Source organism: Tympanuchus pallidicinctus, unplaced genomic scaffold (genome assembly GCF_026119805.1).
Source record: "Tympanuchus pallidicinctus isolate F22 unplaced genomic scaffold, pur_lepc_1.0 scaffold7, whole genome shotgun sequence".
NCBI lineage: Eukaryota > Metazoa > Chordata > Aves > Galliformes > Phasianidae > Tympanuchus > Tympanuchus pallidicinctus.
In genome coordinates, this window is record NW_026294791.1 from 27140578 (window position 1) to 27161816 (window position 21239).

The 21239-nt window shown below is 39.9% G+C and overlaps 1 protein-coding gene across 1 annotated transcript in view; it reads left to right on the forward strand.

Moving 5' to 3' along the window:
* Positions 1-21239, forward strand: part of BRINP3 (BMP/retinoic acid inducible neural specific 3) — a 207845-nt gene that overhangs the window by 97197 nt on the left and 89409 nt on the right. Inside the window, exon 3 of the mRNA XM_052665685.1 lies at positions 20146-20336. Within this exon, the coding sequence (XP_052521645.1) occupies positions 20146-20336 (191 nt within the window). The remainder of the gene's footprint in view (positions 1-20145; positions 20337-21239) is intronic.

A 21239-nucleotide genomic window follows, 5' to 3' on the forward strand; every position in this document is an offset into this window, starting at 1 on the left:
ACAAAAAAACACACACAAAAAAAAACAAAACCAAAAATGTAAAATATATCCCTTTTTAAAAATTATTATTATTTCTAGCACTTTAAGGGTGTAATTATATTATATCATATTTAATTGATGTCTGAATGTCAAAATGAATCAGATTTGGAAAACAGTCTCAAGAAAACGTTGGTCAACAGAAATATGGCATATTCCGAATATCACCAAAACAAACCATTTTATTTATAATAAGTGCACTGAAAACCTGGAACTACTAAAGCAGAGGTGGCCAGCAGGGACAGGGAGGTGATTGTTCCCCTTGGCTCTTGTGAGGCCCCATCTGCACAACTACTTCCAGGCCTGGGGCTCCCAGTACAGGAAGGACGTGGAGCTCTTGGAGAGAGTCCAGAGGAGGGCACTAAGATGGTCAGAGTGCTGGAGCAGCTCTCCTATAAGGAAAGGTTGAAGGAACTGGGATTGTTTAGCTTGGAGAAGAGAAGGCTGCAAGGAAACCTTATTGTGGCCTTCCAGTACTTGAAGGGAGCATATAAACAGGAGGGGAACGGCTGTTTGTGAGGGTGGACAGTGATAGGACAAGAGGGAATGGTCTGAAGCTAAGACGGGAGGTTTAGGTTGGATATTAGGAGGAAGTTTTTCACACAGAGGGTAGTGAGGCACTGGAACAGGTTGCCCAAGGAGGTTGTGGATGCCCCATCCCTGCAGGCATTCAAGGCCAGGCTGGATGTGGTTCTGGGCAGCCTGGTCTGCTGGCTGGTGACCCTGCACATAGCAGGGGGTTGGAACTGGATGAGCACTGTGCTCCTTTTCAATCCAGGCCATTCTATGATTCTGTGATTCTATGATTCTATGATTCTATGATTCTATGATTCAACATAGTCACAACCACTAGCTGATTCACACAGACTTGCTGATTTCATATTGTTGTGTGACAGCTGTGCATGGCCGTCTGGAATGTCGTTTTCTTTCATACTGATGTCTCCACTACCCACCACCTCACTGTGTTCACATCCACCGTTTGGTCTCCATAAATGTCCAACAAACATCAGTGAATGTCACTATGTGTAATTTTTTCTACATGGAGAGATTCAATTCCACACCTTTGGTTTATACACACTTCCATGTCAGATGTCCATTCTGTCAGATTGCCCCTGTGGTGCCATCTGTCACACATGTAACAAAATATTGATGGTAAGGTTCACACTCTGCAGCCATACCACCATCTGCTTCTGATAGCATGGACCAACATAATAAAATAGCAGGCATTACTTTTGGTGCAGCTGTTGTATTTCTTTCATAGCTTTCTTTACCAACACTGATTTTGAAAGCTCATGCACAGCCAGTGAAATAAAGAACAGACTATGGAATACATTGACCAAATCCTTACTCTACATAAAAGGTAATTAAATTCTATTATTTTGCTAACAATTCTTTATTTTCCATCAATGTTAACTCTTTACAGGAACTTCTGCAGACACAGCAGAATAATTGATGCTACAATTACTGTGTGTACCAGGAGACTGTGTAGTGCACCAGTAGACCACGAGTCACTTATGCAGGGCTGTATATAGACATTTAGTAAGAAAGTGCCCACAAAATACTCTCTAAGTAGGAAATAAGGCATAGTGGGTGGATATTGCTGAAAGGGGAATACAGCAGGGAGCAGGGTTCCTGTTCTTCAGAAACTTGCATTCTCTTAAAAAAAAAAGTCTTTTTTTTTTTTTTTTCCAAATAAGTTTCTTTTTTTTTTTCTATTTTTCAAAATTATTCAGAAGGTTTTTTATTATTATTTTTCTCTAGGGGCACTATTATTAATAAGATTTATCAGAACTCTGGAAAGTGACATAAATATTTTGTTATCATGCATAAAACGTTCTTGCTTGCAAGAATTTGCCATACTTGCAGTGAAATTCCAAGGAGATTAAGACTTTTTTATTTTTTAATCTACTCTTTTATTGCCGTATTTCTACCTGCTTAATTATTTTGTGTTTGTTTTCTTGAGCATTAAAAGCGCCTTGCTTTTTATTACATTGCAACTTTTGAATCTCTAGCCATCTCTCTAGTGGCTCAACATGATTTTGAGTGCTTCTTTTCAGAAACACTTGTCATACCTCATGCCAAACATATTTTATTAATATATCATTCTACTCAGCATTAAAATAAAGTACTCTGTTCAGGACAATTTCTGTAGGTTCCTTCATAAGAAAGCTTCTCGAGTAAATAATATGACACTAACAGCATATACTTTGAAATGGATTTAGGCCCTGATACTGCATTCATACGAACAGCTGTAATCATTCTTCCTTTGTAAAGACGCATAAAAAAATCGTAATTTATAGGCACGTCTGTTAAACTAGAGAGAGAACAGATAGATTATATATTTCTAGATAAGTGAAAACTCTACTTTCACCTTTTACACTTTTAACTTTTTATTGGTTCAGTAAAGTAGCTTTAATATGACATAGGTGTGAAGACAAATAGGACATTTTTTACCCTAATTTAATTTTCAGTAATTGTATTGAATTTTATGTGATGATGCAGCATTGCACAGGAACAACAGCTTGCAACAGAATAATTAAATATTTTATTTAAAACAAATTTTGATTGCCTCACCTTTGCTTTTTCCTTAAAATAGAAAAAAGAGGAAATGTGATCTACTGCTTTCCAGAATAGCATTCAGACAGTCTTCCAATTGGAAGTGAATTTTTCAATTTCATTTAGTTTAAACAGGTAAAGAACTTTATCCTGCATATTTAGCACTTACCAGGTCAAGTTTCTCCTGAAAGAATGCAGGATATGAAAGACTTATGAATATGTCAGAGCTATTAGATGCAAGAGTTTCTAATTCTTCATATTAAGGATATTCTTTGATCTTATCCATGGTCAGTCCAGAATGACCACACATTTCCTCTGTACCATAATTTTCTGCAAGTTAGGAATGACTTTTGGTCAGATTCTATGTCAGGGTGTATTTCTCTGCATCTGAGTTATAGCAGAAGAGATGGCATCTCAGGGAGGATGTGTCATGATGACAGGATTACTTAGGCTGTCCTCAAAGAGAGAACAGTATGTGAACTCCACATAACACATCTCTTCTGACTTCCAGGAGTATATCTGAGGAAGCCCAGCACTCTTGTGGTAGCTTTGCATTATTTTTGGAATCCTGCTTTTCTCCCTTTTTTTACCTTGATTCCAGAGGAGTGAAGCTACATTTACTAGAGACTGTGCCTGGATGTGGGTGTCCTACAATCCTACAGTGATTCCTGTAGGACAGAAACAGCTATTCACCACTGTGAGGTGACCCTGTGACAAGGGGAATTAAACCTCAGCCACACAGAACTGTCAGGTTCAAAGATGAGCAAAAAGAAATAACCAAGAAGATAATTCCATGTCTGTACATTTTCATTGATACAATACTTATGCATTCGCCAGACAGACAAAATGGGAATGTCAGAATCTCTCTCTTCCACCTTCATAGAGAAGTAACTGATCTTCAGGGGAGCCAGGAAGGTTGTGTTTTTGTAGCTTTTTGTGTGAACTTCTTTCAATAAGCATAAAGCAAATAGTCTTACGGAACATAAACATGTTTCTGTGCTGTTCAGCTATTTACTACAGAATACCTCATTATATATTATTAATTTATTTCATCTTTGACACCCTTTTCAGCCAGTCCCACATTCAGAGGTTAAATAAATTTCTCCACACGTGCAGCACAGTAACTCCCTCCAGCTTTTTCTAAGGTTATCAAGAGTTACTTCTCTTTGCATCACAACAGGTCCTCTCAGAGAAGATGGATGCATTTATGGATGTGATTCAAGGGATGGAATGCCTCTCCTGTGAGGACAGGCTGAGAGAGCTGGGGCTGTGCAGCCTGGAGAAGAGAAGGCTGTGAGGTGACGTGAGGGTGGCCTGTCAGTATCTAAAGGGGAGCTACAGGAAATAAGGTGACAGGCTCTTTATCAGGGTCTGTGGTGATAGAACAAGGGGAAATGGCTTCAAGCTTAGAGAGGGGAGATTTAGGTTGGATACGAGGAAAAAGTCTTCTCCAGTGGGGGTGGTGAGGCACTGGCACAGGTTGCCCAGAGATGTGGTGGATGCTCCATCCCTGGCCACTTTCAGGGCTGAATTATTCCTTGGACAACCTGATCTATCAGTTCATGTCCCCATTCATTGCAGGGAGCTGGACTAAATGGCCTTCAGAGTCCCTTCCAGTGCTAAAAATTCTATGATTCTATATTGATAGCAGAGTGAGATTTATGCTAAAGCAGTAATATGTGCTACAGAGCTGCCATGTATCAAGCCAGCTGAATGCACAGGCAGCATAAAGATTGCCTTTAGCTTGTGGGAAAGAGGGTCTTCGACTGTCCTGTCTTTTTCCACTTCCTACCTTTACTGAGGCAGTGAGACCAAACTCTAGTATTTATCTGTTTGTTGCATTGCTTTCACTCAAAGTATGAATTAGCTGATCAGCCTCCTTCTATGATATGTTTGGGAACTGTGTATACTTACCATAGGAACTGGAATTGGAGTTGTCTTCACATTGGCCACTAGATACCCATCAGATGGTAAAAATTCTTGTTCTGTTGCCACATTGAATTGCATTCAAATCTGAAGGGGTGGGATGTTATAATCAAGTAGCACTTGAAAGATTTCCAGTAATGCACTTCATTTATTCATAACTACAATACAGATTACATCATTTATCCCTATGTCTCTTTCATTTTATGTTTTTCTTATATATAAAATACTGGACTACTTTTAACATATTGTAATCTCTCAGTTCATGAGAAACAGCACATTCAATGGAGGCTTACTGACATTTTTTCATGGCAGCATTTCAAAGCTGGCATGTTCTACAATAGGATGAAAATCATTCTGTCTAAGGCATTAATAGCTAAGGTTATGTTTACTGTGGCCAAAACAGAATCCCCAATAATTGTTCAGCCTTGCTCCTTACACAAAGGAGCTGGACAAAAATACCATCACATCTGTTGGGCATATGGCTTAACAAACAGTTAAGCTTGGATCTATGTCCAGATCTACATATCCATGTTGCATTCCATTCCCTCCTAATGAATATTTCTAGGAAAATGCTGCAACTTTACTGTAGATCTTCATTATTTCAAGCTTTGAGCAACCAGAAGAATGAGGTCCTAAATGCGGTTGCTATTATAAGTTTAATAATCACCTAAAGTTGACGTACATCTAGAGAAAAGCAATAACCTTGTTGCTAATTTTAATTCAACATTTATTTCTCTTCTTTATTGAATTGGCTTGCATATGTTAGAGTACTTCTTAGGTTTTATTTATTTATGTTATTAAACTTGTGTTTCATGAATAAAATCAAAGAGAAAAGAAATGAAGGCTTTTGACTCCAGGGAAGCAGACCAGAATAAGCAGTACTGCTGAACTACATGGCACTTTGCTCACACTTTCTAATGATAATATTCAAGCACGGCGTTGACACCTTTGATGCAGATATGAGTGATTCAGAACAGTATTTTACTCAGCCATGTGAGTGTAAAGACAGAGTAGCTCTCAGCATAGCTAAACGTTTGTATGTATATGTCATATATTGCTTCTCTTGTTTGCTAAATATGTCCATCTTCCACAGCAAGAGCTTCCAGCCTCCAGTGAATACATAAAGCTTCACTCCTTCCAATCTGTGTCAGTATTCATGGTATTATAAATACAGCTTATGGAGAATATAATAATTATATGACATTCTAGTAATATTTCATGTCCCATTGGTGCTATGAAGGATAAATAAATGGATACAGACTCACATACATTATACTGTGAGGCATGCTCAATAAATATCTTTTACAATATTTAAATCAAAGCAGAACATTTTATCTCAAGATCCTTAGAAATGCTTGTAAGGGGAGATTATAGAGGGATAATACATTTTACTTAAAAATTTTTAGTGTAAAGAGAACATCAGAATAGATCTATTTGTGTACAAAGTCTCCAACACGCATATTATAAAGTGTATTACAAGCTGACATTTCACAGTATCAAAACAACATTTAGGCTTATGTCTACAAGATTTAGACTTGTGTAAAATTGTACTGAGTCCAGAGTTTTGGTAGAAATAAATGGGAGAAAAGAAGTCCTTATTTGGACAGATATATTTGTCAATTTCATGCAAAATGAGCCAAATAATCCACATTATAGAGGATTATTTCAGTCTATGTGACATTCTTTTTGGAAAGGAAACCATTCTCGACGTTGTGTATCACCTGATAGATAAGGTTTTGAATCAATATTTGTTTGAGAATGTGATGCTTCTGCTATTCAGTTTCTGTTTGCCTCCAAGCCAGTCATGTAAGTGCCTTTTACCAATTCCAGGCAGGCAGACACATCAGCCCTTGGGACGAGCAGACAGGAATTTGGTCTCTCCATGGCATTGAGCTAAGCCAGTACTAAGCAGCAGCAAGGCTCCAGAAACAAATAGACAAAAGCTTTTCAAAGGATTTAAAAGCTCACATTCAGTGCCATGCTGACCAGCTCATAAAGCTTCTTGGCCTTGATCTGACTATGGGGCAGCAGAAGATTATATCTGTTCACTGACTTTCTTCTTTACCTCCACAAGAAATCAAGTTCCATTATTTTTATTTTTATTTTAATCAAGAGAAGAAGAGAAGGGAGAAATCTATGACTGTGTTGATTTTGAAGCAGCAACATGTACAGATAAATCCGTAAAGCCATTTCTCATCTGGGAAGCCCAGAGATGGCTTCTGACTCCCTTTTTCTTATGAAATTCCAGAATATTTTTTTCATGCACAATCAATTACAAGAACAGGACTGTGTAATCTATTGGCTCTTAATATCAGACAAAAGGACATATAATAAATACAACTTTCTTCTCTTTCTCATATGTGTTTTCATCAGTGTATCATAAAGCATTTTCTTGAAGTCTAAGCAAATGTGCCATTTTGGAAAACTTGTTGCAAGGTAATAAAGAAAGGTTGTCTATGGGCATATGTGAGCTAGGAAAACAATGATTTGAGCTTGCCAAGACTTTATAGAAGCGTTAGATTAGTTTGAGCAGTGTGGATAAAAGATATTAGAAACTGTCCTGGTAATATGAAGGGGAGAATGAACAGTCTTGTTATCCTTCTTGGATGTGTGCCAAACCATGAAATCAATACTGAACTTCTTGCAAGGAAGAATAAACATATAAACCACTTATAATGAAAAGTGACCAGGACTTTTTGTAATTAATTGGATGGACAATTGCTTGTTACTCCAAGAATGCCATCAGCTTACCTAATAGATTGTAAATCCATATGTTGTCATTAATATAAGAAAGAATATATACTGGTCTATATAATCAATCCCCAGAAGCATAAACATGTTGAAAAATCTACTTTCTGCCTACTCAGAATGTATAAAACCCAGCACATCCACAGGAAAGCAGCTCACAAGTAACTCAATCATTCTCCATTTCAGGTGTAGTATAGACAAGGATAGTTTTACTAGGAATTCTCCCTGTCCTCTCTGCTCATAATGACTAACCGTTATTATATGTAAAGCTGATAAATAATCTGCTTGGCACTGAATTCTTGTCTTAAAAGCGTGTTCAGCCAGCTCAGTTTTACAGGACATTGTACCAGTTCCTCAGAATTAGTTGATCAGTTTATACAAATGTTTTCCATTTTCTACCTATTCCTGCTGTTTGTTTATTTTTTTCTAATTTATCACTAGTAAGTGCATTTCCTCATACTACTTACTATGTACTGCATGGGCGTTAGATTTATTTCTGAGGCAGAATTTTAATAAATCACAAAGAGCTCTTATGTTTGTCCAAATACCTTTTCAGTAGTGTAGGTACAGCTAACTATGTAAACATGAGTACATTGACACAAGTGTGCTGGGAACTATATCACTAAGTATAGATGAAAAACAAACACAAAGCTACAAGACAAGATGAAGAGATAATTCATGCTCAGATTCCATTAAAGGACGAATTTCTAGCTACAGATGTTACAGAGGCTGAATTTCTATTAGACAAGAACAAAAGAATATCTACTTCTGTTCCTCTGATGTTTCCACAGCATTCATGGCATTTTTCAAATCAGTTATGTCATAGCAGTTGGGAAAATCATCTGAATGACTACGCATATAGGAACAAATACATTGTATTTCATTATAGGTTTATAAATACATATATTTTTAAAAATTTGTTCATGGATTTCTGTGTGTTTCATATGATAAATTTCTACCTTACATGGATAATGAAAGAGAATAGGGAATCTGATTCAAATGAATTCTAGTTCTGGAAGAACTTTGAGTGCTATGAAGCCGGTAAGATGAGAAAGAGACACAAAGGGAAAAAGTATTACTAGGATGTTTCAAAGTAGTGGTATATTAAGATAAGAAGGAATATTAATTGTTCTTATTCATTATAGTGTCAAAATAAAAACATAAGAAATGGTGTGGAAAATATGCATGTATCTAACAAATATTTCTGCTTTGACTTTGGACAATAATGAAAATATAGTTAATGAATTAATTTGCTGCGGTGACGTGCATCAGAGCAGGTAAGACTGCGCTGGGCAAGGGATCTCAAGTAAAAGACTGACCAAAAAAAGCTCTTTTTAGGGCTAGTTTGAAGCTAGCAGTGGCGCCGTGCTACTAGTGGGGATCTAGCAGCGTGTGGGTGGGATCTTGACTCGGCGGGGGTGGTGCCGGCTCGTCCGCCGCGCAGTTTAAACCTCCGCCCTTAACGTTCGCACCTGCTAATAAGCAGTTTACACCTTCTAATAGTCCAAAAATAGCGTCAGGGAGGGCAGAAGATATCTTCCACCCACACAGCAGAGTGAGCGTGAACCATTGTTTCAGCCTATTGAGAACTGGGTGCTAATATGGTTTCCATCAGGCAACGAGTTTATTCCAAGAAAACTGTGGCAACCCAGACGGAGGGGCTGCTCAGAAACGCGGCTGTTCAAGTCACTGGCTGCAGGGACTGCTCGAGCCTGCTGCTACCTGGGGAGGAGGGCAGGGATTACACTGCGTGAGGTGTGAGAAAGTGGATGAGTTACTCCAGCTGGTGATTGAACTTAAGGTACAGAAACTTAGAACAATCAGGGAATGTGAGCGGGAGATAGACTGGTGAGGTGACTGGCTGGCATGTCAGAGGAATTGGTGCCAGGGAGACACCCTCACAAAAGTGGTGGACCCCCAGCCCCATCAGAGTAGGACAAACCTGACTGATGAAGAGGGTTGGACGAGAGTCCCTGCCAGATGTCATGGGAACCCCTCCTGCCTGCCTACCCCGCTTCCCCAGATCCTCCTTAGAAACAGGTTTCACATGCTGCAAATGGAAGGTGAGGTGAGCAATGAGGTGATGGAAGATCTGCCGAGGAGGGAGCCTAAGGCAAGGAGGGAGTCTAAGGCGAGGCGAACACCCCCATGCCTCCAGACTGCCTCTGTCAGGAAAGAAAGAAGGGTGGTCGTGGTGGGTGACTCCCTTCTCAGGGGAACGGAGGGCCCCATATGCAGACCAGACCCAAGCCACCGAGAAGTGTGCTGCCTTCTTGGGGCCCGGGTCAGGGACATAAGCAGGAAAATACCAAAGCTGGTAAGGCCCACTGGTTACTTTCCATTGCTCATAGTTCAGGCGGGCAGTGAAGAAATTGCTCAGACAAGCCTACGGGCAATGAAAAGAGATTTCAAGGGTTTAGGGTGCTTAGTTCAAGGGTAGGAGCACAAGTAGTCTTTTGTTCTGTACTATCAGGGGCGGTCTGGGATTCAGAGCTTGCACGGAAGGTTCAAGCAATGGATAACTGGCTCAGAGGCTGATGCCGAGCCAGAAACTTTGGATTCTTTGATCATGGGGTAGTTTACTTGGCCCCTGGCTTGCTGTCCAACCATGGAGCTCACCTATCTCAAAGGGGGCAACGAATCTTAGCTCAGGAGCTAGCGGGGCTCATCGATAGAGCTTTAAACTAATTATGACGGGGGAAGGGGACAGTACAGGCCTCACAAGAGAAAAGCCTAGGGGAACGATTGTAGAGCTGGGAGTGAGGCAAATGACTTGGCTCAAGTGCATCTATACCAATGCACGCAGCATGAGCAACAAGCAGGAGGAACTGGAAGCGATTGTGCGCCAGGCTAACTATGATCTAGCTGCTGTTACTGAAACATGGTGGGACTGCTCCCATGACTGGAGTGTTGAGATAGATGGCTATAAGCTCTTCAGAAGGGATAGACAAGGAAGGAAGGGCGGTGGTGTGGCCCTTTATATTAAGGACTGTTTTGATGTTGAAGAGTTTGAGATTGCAAATGATAAAGTGGAGTGTCTGTGGGTGAGGATCAGGGGGAAGGCCTGTGGGGGAGACGTCATAATTGGAGTCTGTTATAGACCACCAAATCAGGATGAGGAGATGGACGAAGCATTTTACAAGCAGCTTGTGGAAGTCATGCAATCGCCAGCACTTGTTCTTGTGGGGTATTTCAACTTCCCTGATATATGTTGGAAATATAACATGGCACAAAGAAAACAGTCCAAGAGGTTTCTAGAGTGTGTGGAAGATAGCTTCCTTACACAGCTGGTACGAGAGCCTACCAGGGGTGGTGCCCTGCTCGACCTGCTCTTTGCTAACAAAGAAGGACTGGTAGGTGATGTGAAGGTTGGAGACTGTCTAGGGCAGAGCGACCATGAAGTTGTAGAGTTCTCTATTCTTGGAGATGTCAGAAGGATGACTACCAAAACTGCTATCTTGAACTTCCAGAGAGCGGACTCCTCAAGGTGGAAATCTTAAAGGCGCAAAAACAGGCTGTCCCTGAATACCGCAAGGCGAGCCGTAGGGGGAGAAGACTGGTGTGGATGAGCTGGGAATTACTACCAAGACTCAGGAAGAAAAAGAAAGTCTATGTCCTGTGGAAGAAGGGACAGGCTACTAGGGGAGATTACAAGGAAGTTGCTAAGGTATGCAGGGAGGAAGTCCGGAAGGCGAAAGCCCATCTTGAATTTAGATTGGCCACTGCAGTAAACCAGAATAAGAAATCCTTTTACAAATATATAAATGGCAAGAGAAAAACCAAGGATAATCTCTGTCCTTTAATTGATGCAGCGGGGAATGTGACCACAGATGACAAAGAGAAGGCTGAGGTCCTCAACACCTTCTTTACATCTGCCTTTAATAGTCAGACCAGCTATCTTCAGGGCACTTTGTTCCTTGATCTGGGTATCTAGGCTGACACTCAGCATGTCTCCCCGGAGATCGAGGTGGAGGCAGTTAGAGAGCTCCTCCTCCATCTGGACAGTCACAAGTCCATGGGACTGGATGGGCTTCATCCTAGGGTGCTGAGGGAGTTGGCGGGGGTGATCACTAAGCCGCTCTTGGCTACCTACCAGCGCTCCTGGTTGACTGGAGAGGTTCCAAAGGGTTGCAGGCTTGCTGATGTGACTCCCATCTACAAGAAGGGCTGTAAGGAGGATCTGGGGAACTACAGGCCTGTCAACCTGACATCAGTGCCAGGGAAGATAATGGAACAAATCCTCCTGGGAGAGATCACACAACTTGTCCATGGGATCAGGCCCAGCCAGCATGGGTTCATGAAAGGCAGGTCGTGTTTGACCAACCTCATCTCCTTCTACAACTGGGTGACCAGACTGGTAGATGAAGGAAAGGCAGTTGATGTAGTCTACCTAGACTTCAGCAAAGCCTTTGACATGGTCTCTCACAGTATCCTTCTGTGGAAACTGGCTGCCCGTGGCTTGGACAGTTTTACCCTCCGTTGGATAAGGAACTGGCTGGAGGGCCGTGCTCAATGGGTGGTGGTCAATGGAGTGAAGTCTAGCTGGAGACCTGTTACAAGTGGTATCCCCCAGGGGTTGGTACTGGGGCCCATCCTGTTTAATATCTTCATTGATGACTTAGATGAAGGGATTGAGTGTACCCTGAGTAAGTTTGCAGATAACACCAAGTTGGGAGGTTGTGTCGACCTGCCTGAGGGCAGGGAGGCCCTGCAGAGGGATCTAGATAAGCTGGATCACTGGGCTGAGATGAATGGGATGATGTTTAACAAGGCCAAGTGTCGGGTTCTGCACTTTGGCCACAACAACCCCATGCAGCGTTACAGGCTTGGGGATGAGTGGTTGGATGATTGTGAAGAGGAAAGGGACCTGGGGGTGTTGGTTGATGCTTGGCTGAACATGAGCCGACAGTGTGCCCAGGTGGCCAAGAGGGCCAATGGCATCCTGGCCTGCATTAGAAATAGTGTGGCCAGCAGGAGCAGGGAGGTGATCATCCCCCTCTACTCAGCAGTGGTGAGGCCGCACCTCAAGTACTGTGTTCAGTTTTGGGCCCCTCACTATAAGAAAGACATTGAGGCCCTGGAACGTGTCCAGAGAAGGGCAACGAAACTGGTGAGGGGTCTGGAGCACAAGTCTTATGAGGAGCGGCTGAGGGAGCTGGGGTTGTTCAGCCTGGAGAAGAGGAGGCTCAGGGGAGACCTCATTGTACTCTACAACTTCCTGAAGGGAGGTTGTGGTGCAAAAGGGTCTGGCCTCTTCTCCCAGGCAAATAGTAGAACCCGAGGAAATGGACAAAAGTTATACCAGAGGAGGTTTAGGTTGGATATTAGGAGAAACTTTTTCTCTCAAAGAGTGCTCAGGCACTGGAAATGGCCTGCCCAGGGAGGTGGTGGAGTCGCCGTCCCTGGTAGTGTTCAAGAGGCACCTGGATAAGGAGCTACGAGAGATGGTTTAGTAGCTTGTGGCACTGATAGGAATGGGAGGGTGGTTGGACTAGATGATCTTGCAGGTCGTTTCCAACTCTGTGATTCTGTGATTGATTCTGTGATTGATTCTGTGATTCTGTGATTCTGTGATTTGATAGCATATTTTTCCCATTTCTCATTTCAGCAAAGAGAACTTCATTTGAAAGGAGTTTAGGAGTTGATATTTTTCTTTTTAGTCACCAGATATGGATAAATGTCAATTTTAAGAGACACAAATAAGATGCATTCTATCCTAGCAGATTCTCCCAGAGAAGGGAAGCTGCTGTATTTCTGTTTCAGTGTTTGTCCCTATTATCTTGCTCCTGTATTAGGTAGATATTTTTTGACAGCTCAGTCAATGTGTAATTCCTAACTCCTAAAATAGGAGAAAACAGCAGTAAGAAGAATTCAATGAAATTTGGGAAGGTTCTCTACTACTGAATTGATTTAAATCAATTTCTGGCCACACATGGATAAATTTTCTGCTTAAAATCTAATTTTTTAGTGTTTTCTGATACAGGATATTTTTCAAATTTGTATGTGACTGTTGTAGAATGGCTGGTAGGCAAGGTAACGGGATATTGCTGCTATGGGACCCTCTTTTATAAAATCTGTAGGAATGTGGTGTAGCTGTGTCCAGACTAGTTAACTACAACCCATTCAGAGTCTGTCTCCTGTCTTGGAATTAAATTTTCTATGAGATTCTACAACAGTTTGAACCCTACACAGCTTTTGCCTTGAATTGGACACAGGGATGTTACAAACCCTATCAGAATAAGGCAGTTGTTTCACATCCCTGTAGTTTCCAGCTTATGTAAACCCTAGACACAGATCAGTGTATGATACAAGTTACAGCCATTATAACATTTCATTGACCATTGAGTTTTAATGTAGTCATTTTGTTTTGTATCATCGTGGAGTTTTCCAAGTTGTGGCTTCAAGCATTACGAAATCTTAAGGCTTTTAAGGAATGTAGGCAGAGAAAAATGCCATATATTCTCCCAATGATCTTGTCTGCCAACAGATTAACTTGCAGCTGCTTGGGAAACATTGGCTTCAGAATTCTGATGTCATTCCAGCCCATTTGAAGCAGTCATCTTCTCACCAGCCAAAAGTGGATCTGTGTCATTTAGAAGACATTAAGAAAAGGGAAGGCAGAGCAGCATTCTGTAATATTAAAAATGGTGTGATGTTTATTCTCCAAGCAGGCTTTCCAAACTATGCAACACTGCTGCTTATTGACATTTATACTTTCTGGCACTACTGCTGTTTTATGAAATACCAAAGTAAATTATAATGAAAACTAACACTGCTGGTTTTATCTGGGCACCTCTTAACTACGTCTGACTTTAGAAAATATCTGTGTGTAGGAAGAATCTGTCACACTCATTAGGAATCTCTTAGTTAATCATCCAGAATAGCAGATATTATATTCCCATTTCAAATTCAAATGCAGTGCAAATTTAGAGTACAATGATTTTTTTTTTTTGTTTCCTTCAGTTAGATGTTTTATGGAGAGATTTTCCTGTATTTTCCCATAGCATATACTTTAGAATGTATTAAAATGAATACAGTAGCAGAAAGAAATGTAGAATTTATATATGCATTTGAAAAAAAAGGAATCAATAACTTGAAATGAGACATAGACAACCCTCCTTTGCCTGCTGCCCTAGTTCTTTTCAGATCCACATGTAATTTTATGTTAATATGAGCAAATCTCTATATTCGCTTTACAAAGATGAATGTCATGTCAGAACATTATTCTCAGATACAGCATCTCTGAATGCTATACAAATAAGAAATAGTAGGAAATAATGAAAAATATATATATATACATTTTAAACTGCACTTATTTATTTCATTTATTTATTTATTTATTTATTTATTTATTTATTTATTTATTTTACCCTGCCTTGACTGCATTGTTTCAACTTAACCTCTAAATGGAACAAATGGCAGAAGATCCCATTCAGCAAATAGGCCTGCAATATAGCCTGTCAATACTGGCACTACTTGGCTTCAGAGCTCTTGCACGTGTGTTAACCAGCTGGCTAAGAAACAGATTTGGAGTAGGACATACAAATCCGTGGGTCAGGAAGATGTAGAGAATGCTGTTCACAGCCCTTGGCACTGCTTATGACACTACTGCACTTCTATCACAGATTTCATCCTGACTGATTTATTTCCTCTTTCCTGTGTCACCCCAGAAACTCAAAGCCATCATCCTTCTCAGCAACAAGTTTTGCCCTGAGCAATAAAAAGCTCTATCCAATGGTGAACATACTGCATATATCAGGCTGAAAATAGATGGGAAGAATAGAAGGTCGCACCTTAGGTTCTTGATAAACACCATAACAGCAGCTAGTCTTGGCTCTCACAAATTGGAAGAGAAGGAAAGAGTAAGCTTCCAATAAGTCCACTGTTTGTATTTGAGCTATAATTAGCTTTCTTGACCAGCAGTCAGCACTGATGCTATGTTGTTCTGTGGGAGATGTTTTTCCTGTATCCCAAGGTTCTGAAGGAGTGGTCAGGTGTGATTGTCAAGCCACTATCCATTATATTTGAAAAGTTATGGCTGCCAGGCAAAGGGACTGGAAAAAGGGAAACATCAGTCCCATTATTAAGAAAGGTAGAAAGGAAGACCCAAAGTGGTGGAGCCTCACGTGTGCCTGAGAAGATCAGTATTAACATACACAAAAGACAAGGAGGTGACACAACACAGTACAACTTCATCAGGGGCAAATCATGCCCAACCAATCTGGTGGTCTTCTACATTGGAGTGACAACATCAGTGGACAAAGGATGAACAACTGGTGACATCTACCTGGACTTGGGCAAGGCCTTTGACATAGTCCCCCAGCACATCCTTGTCCCTAAATAGGATATGGATTTGAAGCCTGGACTAATCCATGGATAAATAATTGTTTGGATGGACATGGGCAGAAGAACGTGATCAGTGGCTCTGTGAGCAAGCAGAGGTGAATGGCAGGTGGAGTCCCCCAGGAGTCCACCTTAGGACCAGTACTCTTTTTAGTACAAAAATCATTCGAGGGCTGAAACTTGTATTTGAGAGAATGACTGTAAGAGAAATAGGTAAAAAAATGTTGAGCTTTACTGTGTGGTAACGTTTTTATATATGTGAGGGTTGCTCTGAAAGTAATGCCTTCTATTTTATTATGTTAGCTCACTCCATCAGAGGTTGATTTTGGTGGCATAGCAATAGAGGTTGAACCTTCCCACCAATATTCCATTACATTTGTTTGCTGTGTGACAAATGGCAGTGGAAGGGCAGTCTGACAAAAAGGGCATCTGACATGGAAGTGCGTAGGAAGTAAAAGAATGGTACTGAATTCCTTCTTCAGAAAAAAATGGCATCCATTTTTTATAGACACCAAACAGTGGATGTGAGCTCAGTTAGGTAGTGGGTAATGCATTTCAGCAGTGGAGACGGTGACAGTGGGTCACCTCCATTGGTGCAGATTTTCATGAGTGCAGCATGCAGGCTCTTTTGTCCATTGCTGGCAAAAATGCATATCTAATGGTGGCGGCTATATTGAAAGTCTGGTCTAGTGTCATTGTGCTCTTTGTCCCTGTTATAGTTTCCATGGAAATAAATTGGAAGCATTCATTTTGAACCAACTGCATATTAAAAGAAATAGAAGAATATAAAAATTATCAAGCCATGCAACTTCTGCATAGCCTTAGAGTTACGAGATTTCCTCCATGTGAAAAAAATTGCACCCATTGACATTTGTTCGACAATTGCTGAAAGTGTATGGAGACCAAACAGGTGGATGTGAGGACAGGAAAGTGTTGGGTGATGCTTCTCTGCAGTTGAAATGTGGTGTGAAAGAAAAGCCATGTTTCAGATGACCACAAACAGTTGTCACACTACAAAATGAAGAGCATCTCGATTAGCTCATCTGCAAAAATCAGTGGATTACTATCAGGGAACTGTGTATACAGCTGAATATTGGTTTTAGTGCAATAGGAACAATTGTGACAACATTGGAATATAGAAAAGTTTGTGCTGGCTGGGTCCCACAGGAACAGAAGGAACACCTCATGCAAGTTTGTCAGGTCCTACTGAAACAATATGAGGCAGAAGGTGACATTTTCCTGGATTGTATCATTTCCAGTGACGAGACATAGTGCCTCCACTAGGAGCTGAAGTTAAAACGGCAGTTCATGGAGCGATGAAATGTGAATTCCCCATCTATGAAAAAGTTCAAGATGCAGCCTGGATTTGGCTCCTTCTAACTTTCTTCTGTTCAAGCTGATGAAAGATGGACTGTGTGGGTGATATTTTTCTAGTGATAAAACAGTGGATCGCCTCCACTGGTGCAGATATTTATGAGTGCAGTATGCAGACTTTTGTTCATCACTGGTGAAAATGAATTGCTAATGGTGGTGACTGTGTTTAAAAAGTATTTTGTAGCTGAGAATTTGCTCTATCAAATAGCATTATTGAATTCTTTGAAACTGTTGTTTTTCAGAGAAATCTATGTATATATTTATTTATATACATATTTATATACAATGTAAAAGGAACATCACGATGCAAGTTTACTTGTATGATTTTTTTTTTTTAATGAGAAAGTAATTCTGTATTCAAAACAGCAGTTAATAGCGACTCTTGCATATTTAGAAATGGCCTTCCCACTCAACATTCTTGAAAACAACTTAGAGTAAATTTCTATCCTGAACTCCAGCCCTAGTTTATCACTTTTTACTCCCATCAACTCACTTATTTTGGAAGTCTGTAATCTTTTCTCATGTTTCCTGTTGGAGAAGCTGCTTGTGACTTCTTGCTTGTCCTCGTCTGTGTATCAGCTGTCATGAAGTCAGGCAGCTTATTTTTGTTGTCCTGTGTCCCTCTTATTTTCAGACAGGACATTTCCTCTCATCTCTCTCAGGGTATTTAGGTCTTCATCTGTCAAGGTTCCAAAAGACATGTAAGTGCTTTAAAAGCTTCATCTCAAATGAGTAAAGTAAAATGTCTGTTTTTTAAAAATGTCAGCTCCTCAGTTTCTACAACAGTGAATTTGAAAGGATTACTACTTGCTGCAACAGTAATTATTTGCACTGATATACTCAAAAAGCAAAACAGAGCCTGGTTGCTCTCTCTGAAATAATTAAGTTATGGCAAAACAATCTTTCTGCAGCAAAAACTGTGGAAGGGAGGTTCTCTAACTCAGATCTGACTAATTAAGCAAAATAAATAAATAAATAAATAAATCATAGTACTAGAATAAATGAATCCCTAAATTCAGTAAACAAAAGACTTTCAGTAGAGTGGGAGGACTTGAACTTAATGCTTCTGAATTTAATATGGGTGAGATCACCATTTTTCTAGTTTTTCTATCTTTTGGAGAAGAGCTGTAAAACTTTGTATCAACTAAAACATTGTTTGGAAAGAAACACAAAAGGTATCAGTCGACACAGTTAGCCCAAGGTTAAGAAATGATTCAGACAAGAGCTGTAATTAGTTGTGCAGAACATGCCTAGCATTTAGGAGAGCCTTTAATCTACCAGATGGGCATTAAAAGCTCGAAGAATTGGAAACTCAAGTTGGTGGTGTTTAATCTGAAAAGAAAATGTTCTCTCTGAATACAGAAAGTAGTCAAATCCTACAGTAGATTATTAAGAAATTCTGAGAAATACTGAGCATCAGCTTTTAACTTAGAATTTGATATTTTTTCTTGGAGATTGGCTTCTTTTTCAGTCTCAAACTTATTGATGTATATAGCAAGAACCATCTAGTGACATTGTTCTGGCTGCATTAAAAGAGGGTCATACATATGGTCAGCAAAGGCAGGAAGGAAAGGAGAAGGAAGAAGGGAAGGTAGAAATAAATAAAACCACAAAAACATATCCGGAAGGACATATTCAAATAAAATTAAAAGAAAAATGTTTTCCTTATTTCTTTTTCCTTTCGCTTGAGAAGTACATTTACAATTCAAGTTAATACACTGTATTTACTGCATTACTGTAGTCACTATGACCAACTGTTAGCCTTATATGTTAAAGGTAAAAATATTTCTGCTTTAGTTTTCTCAGCTATTCATACTAATATGCTGTAGTTCCATAAAGGATGAAAAAAAGAGATTATTAGATTTCTGGATTCTTACAATGAAAATAAATTTATGAGAACAAAGCATTAAAAAATGGTAACTGAATTAAAAACAAAACAAAATGACCACACACCACCACCACAAAACCAACAAAAAAGACCTATGAAATAACTGCACCAAATTATTGCCTGTTATGTGTGTATGGCTACCCTGGTGAAAAGGCATTTTGGATCTACAAGAGTATGTTACTGTATGTTAGGACTACACAAAATTGTATTAATTTGGTTCTCATTCATACATGTGAATTTTAAAGTACTGAATACAGAAAAAAAAAGTGTTTAAATATTACATAACTCATTTTATTCATTCAGTCCTATGCAATTGCTTTTTTTCAAATATCTCTCAGATTTATTTCCTAGCTGCAAACTTGATTTTTGTCTTTTGTGTTAATTGTGTAAATGAATATTTTACTATATTTAGCTGGGACCTTCAGTAGGATCTTTAAGCTCTCTAATCTATTTGCCTTCCTACAGTCTTATCTGAGGACAAATCTTAATTGACATGCTTTACAAAGGACTTGACAAAGCAGTAGCTAAACCGCAGTCCAAAGGTTGCCTTGGACTTAATTCTCACAGTATTCCAGTCTGCAGCCAAAAGAGACTATAGAGTACCTCGCAAAAGCAAGGGTAACAGGTGCTAAGTGTCTTAGCTAAGTTGAAAGCAATGAGCTCTTCTGCTAATAAGTATCTGGTAGCTTAATTGGTAAGTAAATGAATAAAAGATGTGTTTATTACTGTGTAATTGGCTTGTTTGTTTTCCCTGCTCTGACTGAAGTATCTTGCAGAGGGGAAGGGGAACATTTTTTAAATTCATTTTTGTCCCTCCTTTGGCTGAAGTTACCTGTTTTCAGGAATCAGACTTGCAATCTGCATATTTACTCTGAATGGAGAACAAAAGTACAGAAAACTTTTGAAAATGTATTGCAATAGTGTTTCTCTACATTGTTTGAAGTAGCCAACTATGTACCTAAGTGCAAATGTGGTTGTTCCAGGGTTATAGTCACACCAGGAAATAAACAGGAAAAATGGGAAGAGGAGCACCCTCAATTTTTATTTATTTATTTTTCCAAACGATGGTTTTGTAACAGAGCACTTCCTCCCCTTCTAATAAATAACACTTGTTGCTTGTCCTATGCTTATAACACATGACAGAGTGTCGCTGTCAAGCCTTGCTGTAATACCCAGCCAGTTGCCTCCAGCTAGTCGACGAAGCAGAGTAGTTTGCAAATGAAGGCATTTGTCTGAATGACATATTTCTGAATGAGAATTACTTTCCTTTGCAGAGAGTTTGGCCGCTGGAAAGTAAACAATCTTGCTGTTGAAAGACGCAATTTTCTTGGCTCCCCACTGCCACTTGCCCCTGAGTTCTTCCGTAACATAAGGCTACTAGGACGTCGCCCAACGCTTCAGCAGATCACAGAGAACCTGATCAAGAAATATGGGACACATTTCCTACTCTCAGCTACCTTGGGAGGTAGGGTTAACTCTTGACAATATGGTGCATGTTTTCAACTTAACTGAACTGAAAGTGTTGGCCAACTGAGCTCCTTGTAAAACTGTGGTACTCTCTTTCTCAGCAGTTAAGCTGAGCTGCTGCCCTGGGATAGATTTTACAGTACATGAGTAAGTTTTTTCTTCAAGCCTTATGGGTCCTTTTTTTCTGCTGATGCTAAACTTTGTTTTATTGATTCTGTGTAAACAGTTTCAGGGACAATAAGATAAGAATGCCCGTAGCTAAGGCTGAGATACTTTACCTGAGATCCTCGTGTACATGATCCTGGCCTTCTGGGGACACTGCTCTGCACTGAGAAGTCACAAATGAGAGCATATTTTTCTATAAGAGTTCCCAACAATAATTTGACAGATAACAAATTACAGCAGTGCCTGGCTGCATCACAGTACTCCAGAGATGAATTAACAAACCCAACAAACAGATTAATCTGGAAAGCCTGGTGTGTAATTGGGATCCAGTAACAAAATGGATTGAAGAAATCCAGTGAAGAGGCATAATGTTCAAAAGAGAATGTAAATTGTTCTGAATGAAAGATAATTAGTGCCTGAGATGACCCATCTAGGCATCGCAAAATGAACTGACATTTTAGAAATGCAGCTTTATCCCTTGGTGGCTGATTATATTAAAGATAATTCTAGTGACTGAGTATCCTTCCAGCAGGACAGTCTTGTCAAAATCCTTTATCCACCTGAGGAATTGTCCTCTTTAGCACATTTCATAACAGATATTTAACCATAGATTAAGGAAATGACTGCCTTCCCATTCTCTTTTGGCTGATATCTGTAACAACTGAAATGGCTCAGAGCTTCTCTCTTTTGCAGAAGACCATTCTAGAAGCAAGGTAAAATTCCATCTTACTGTAGA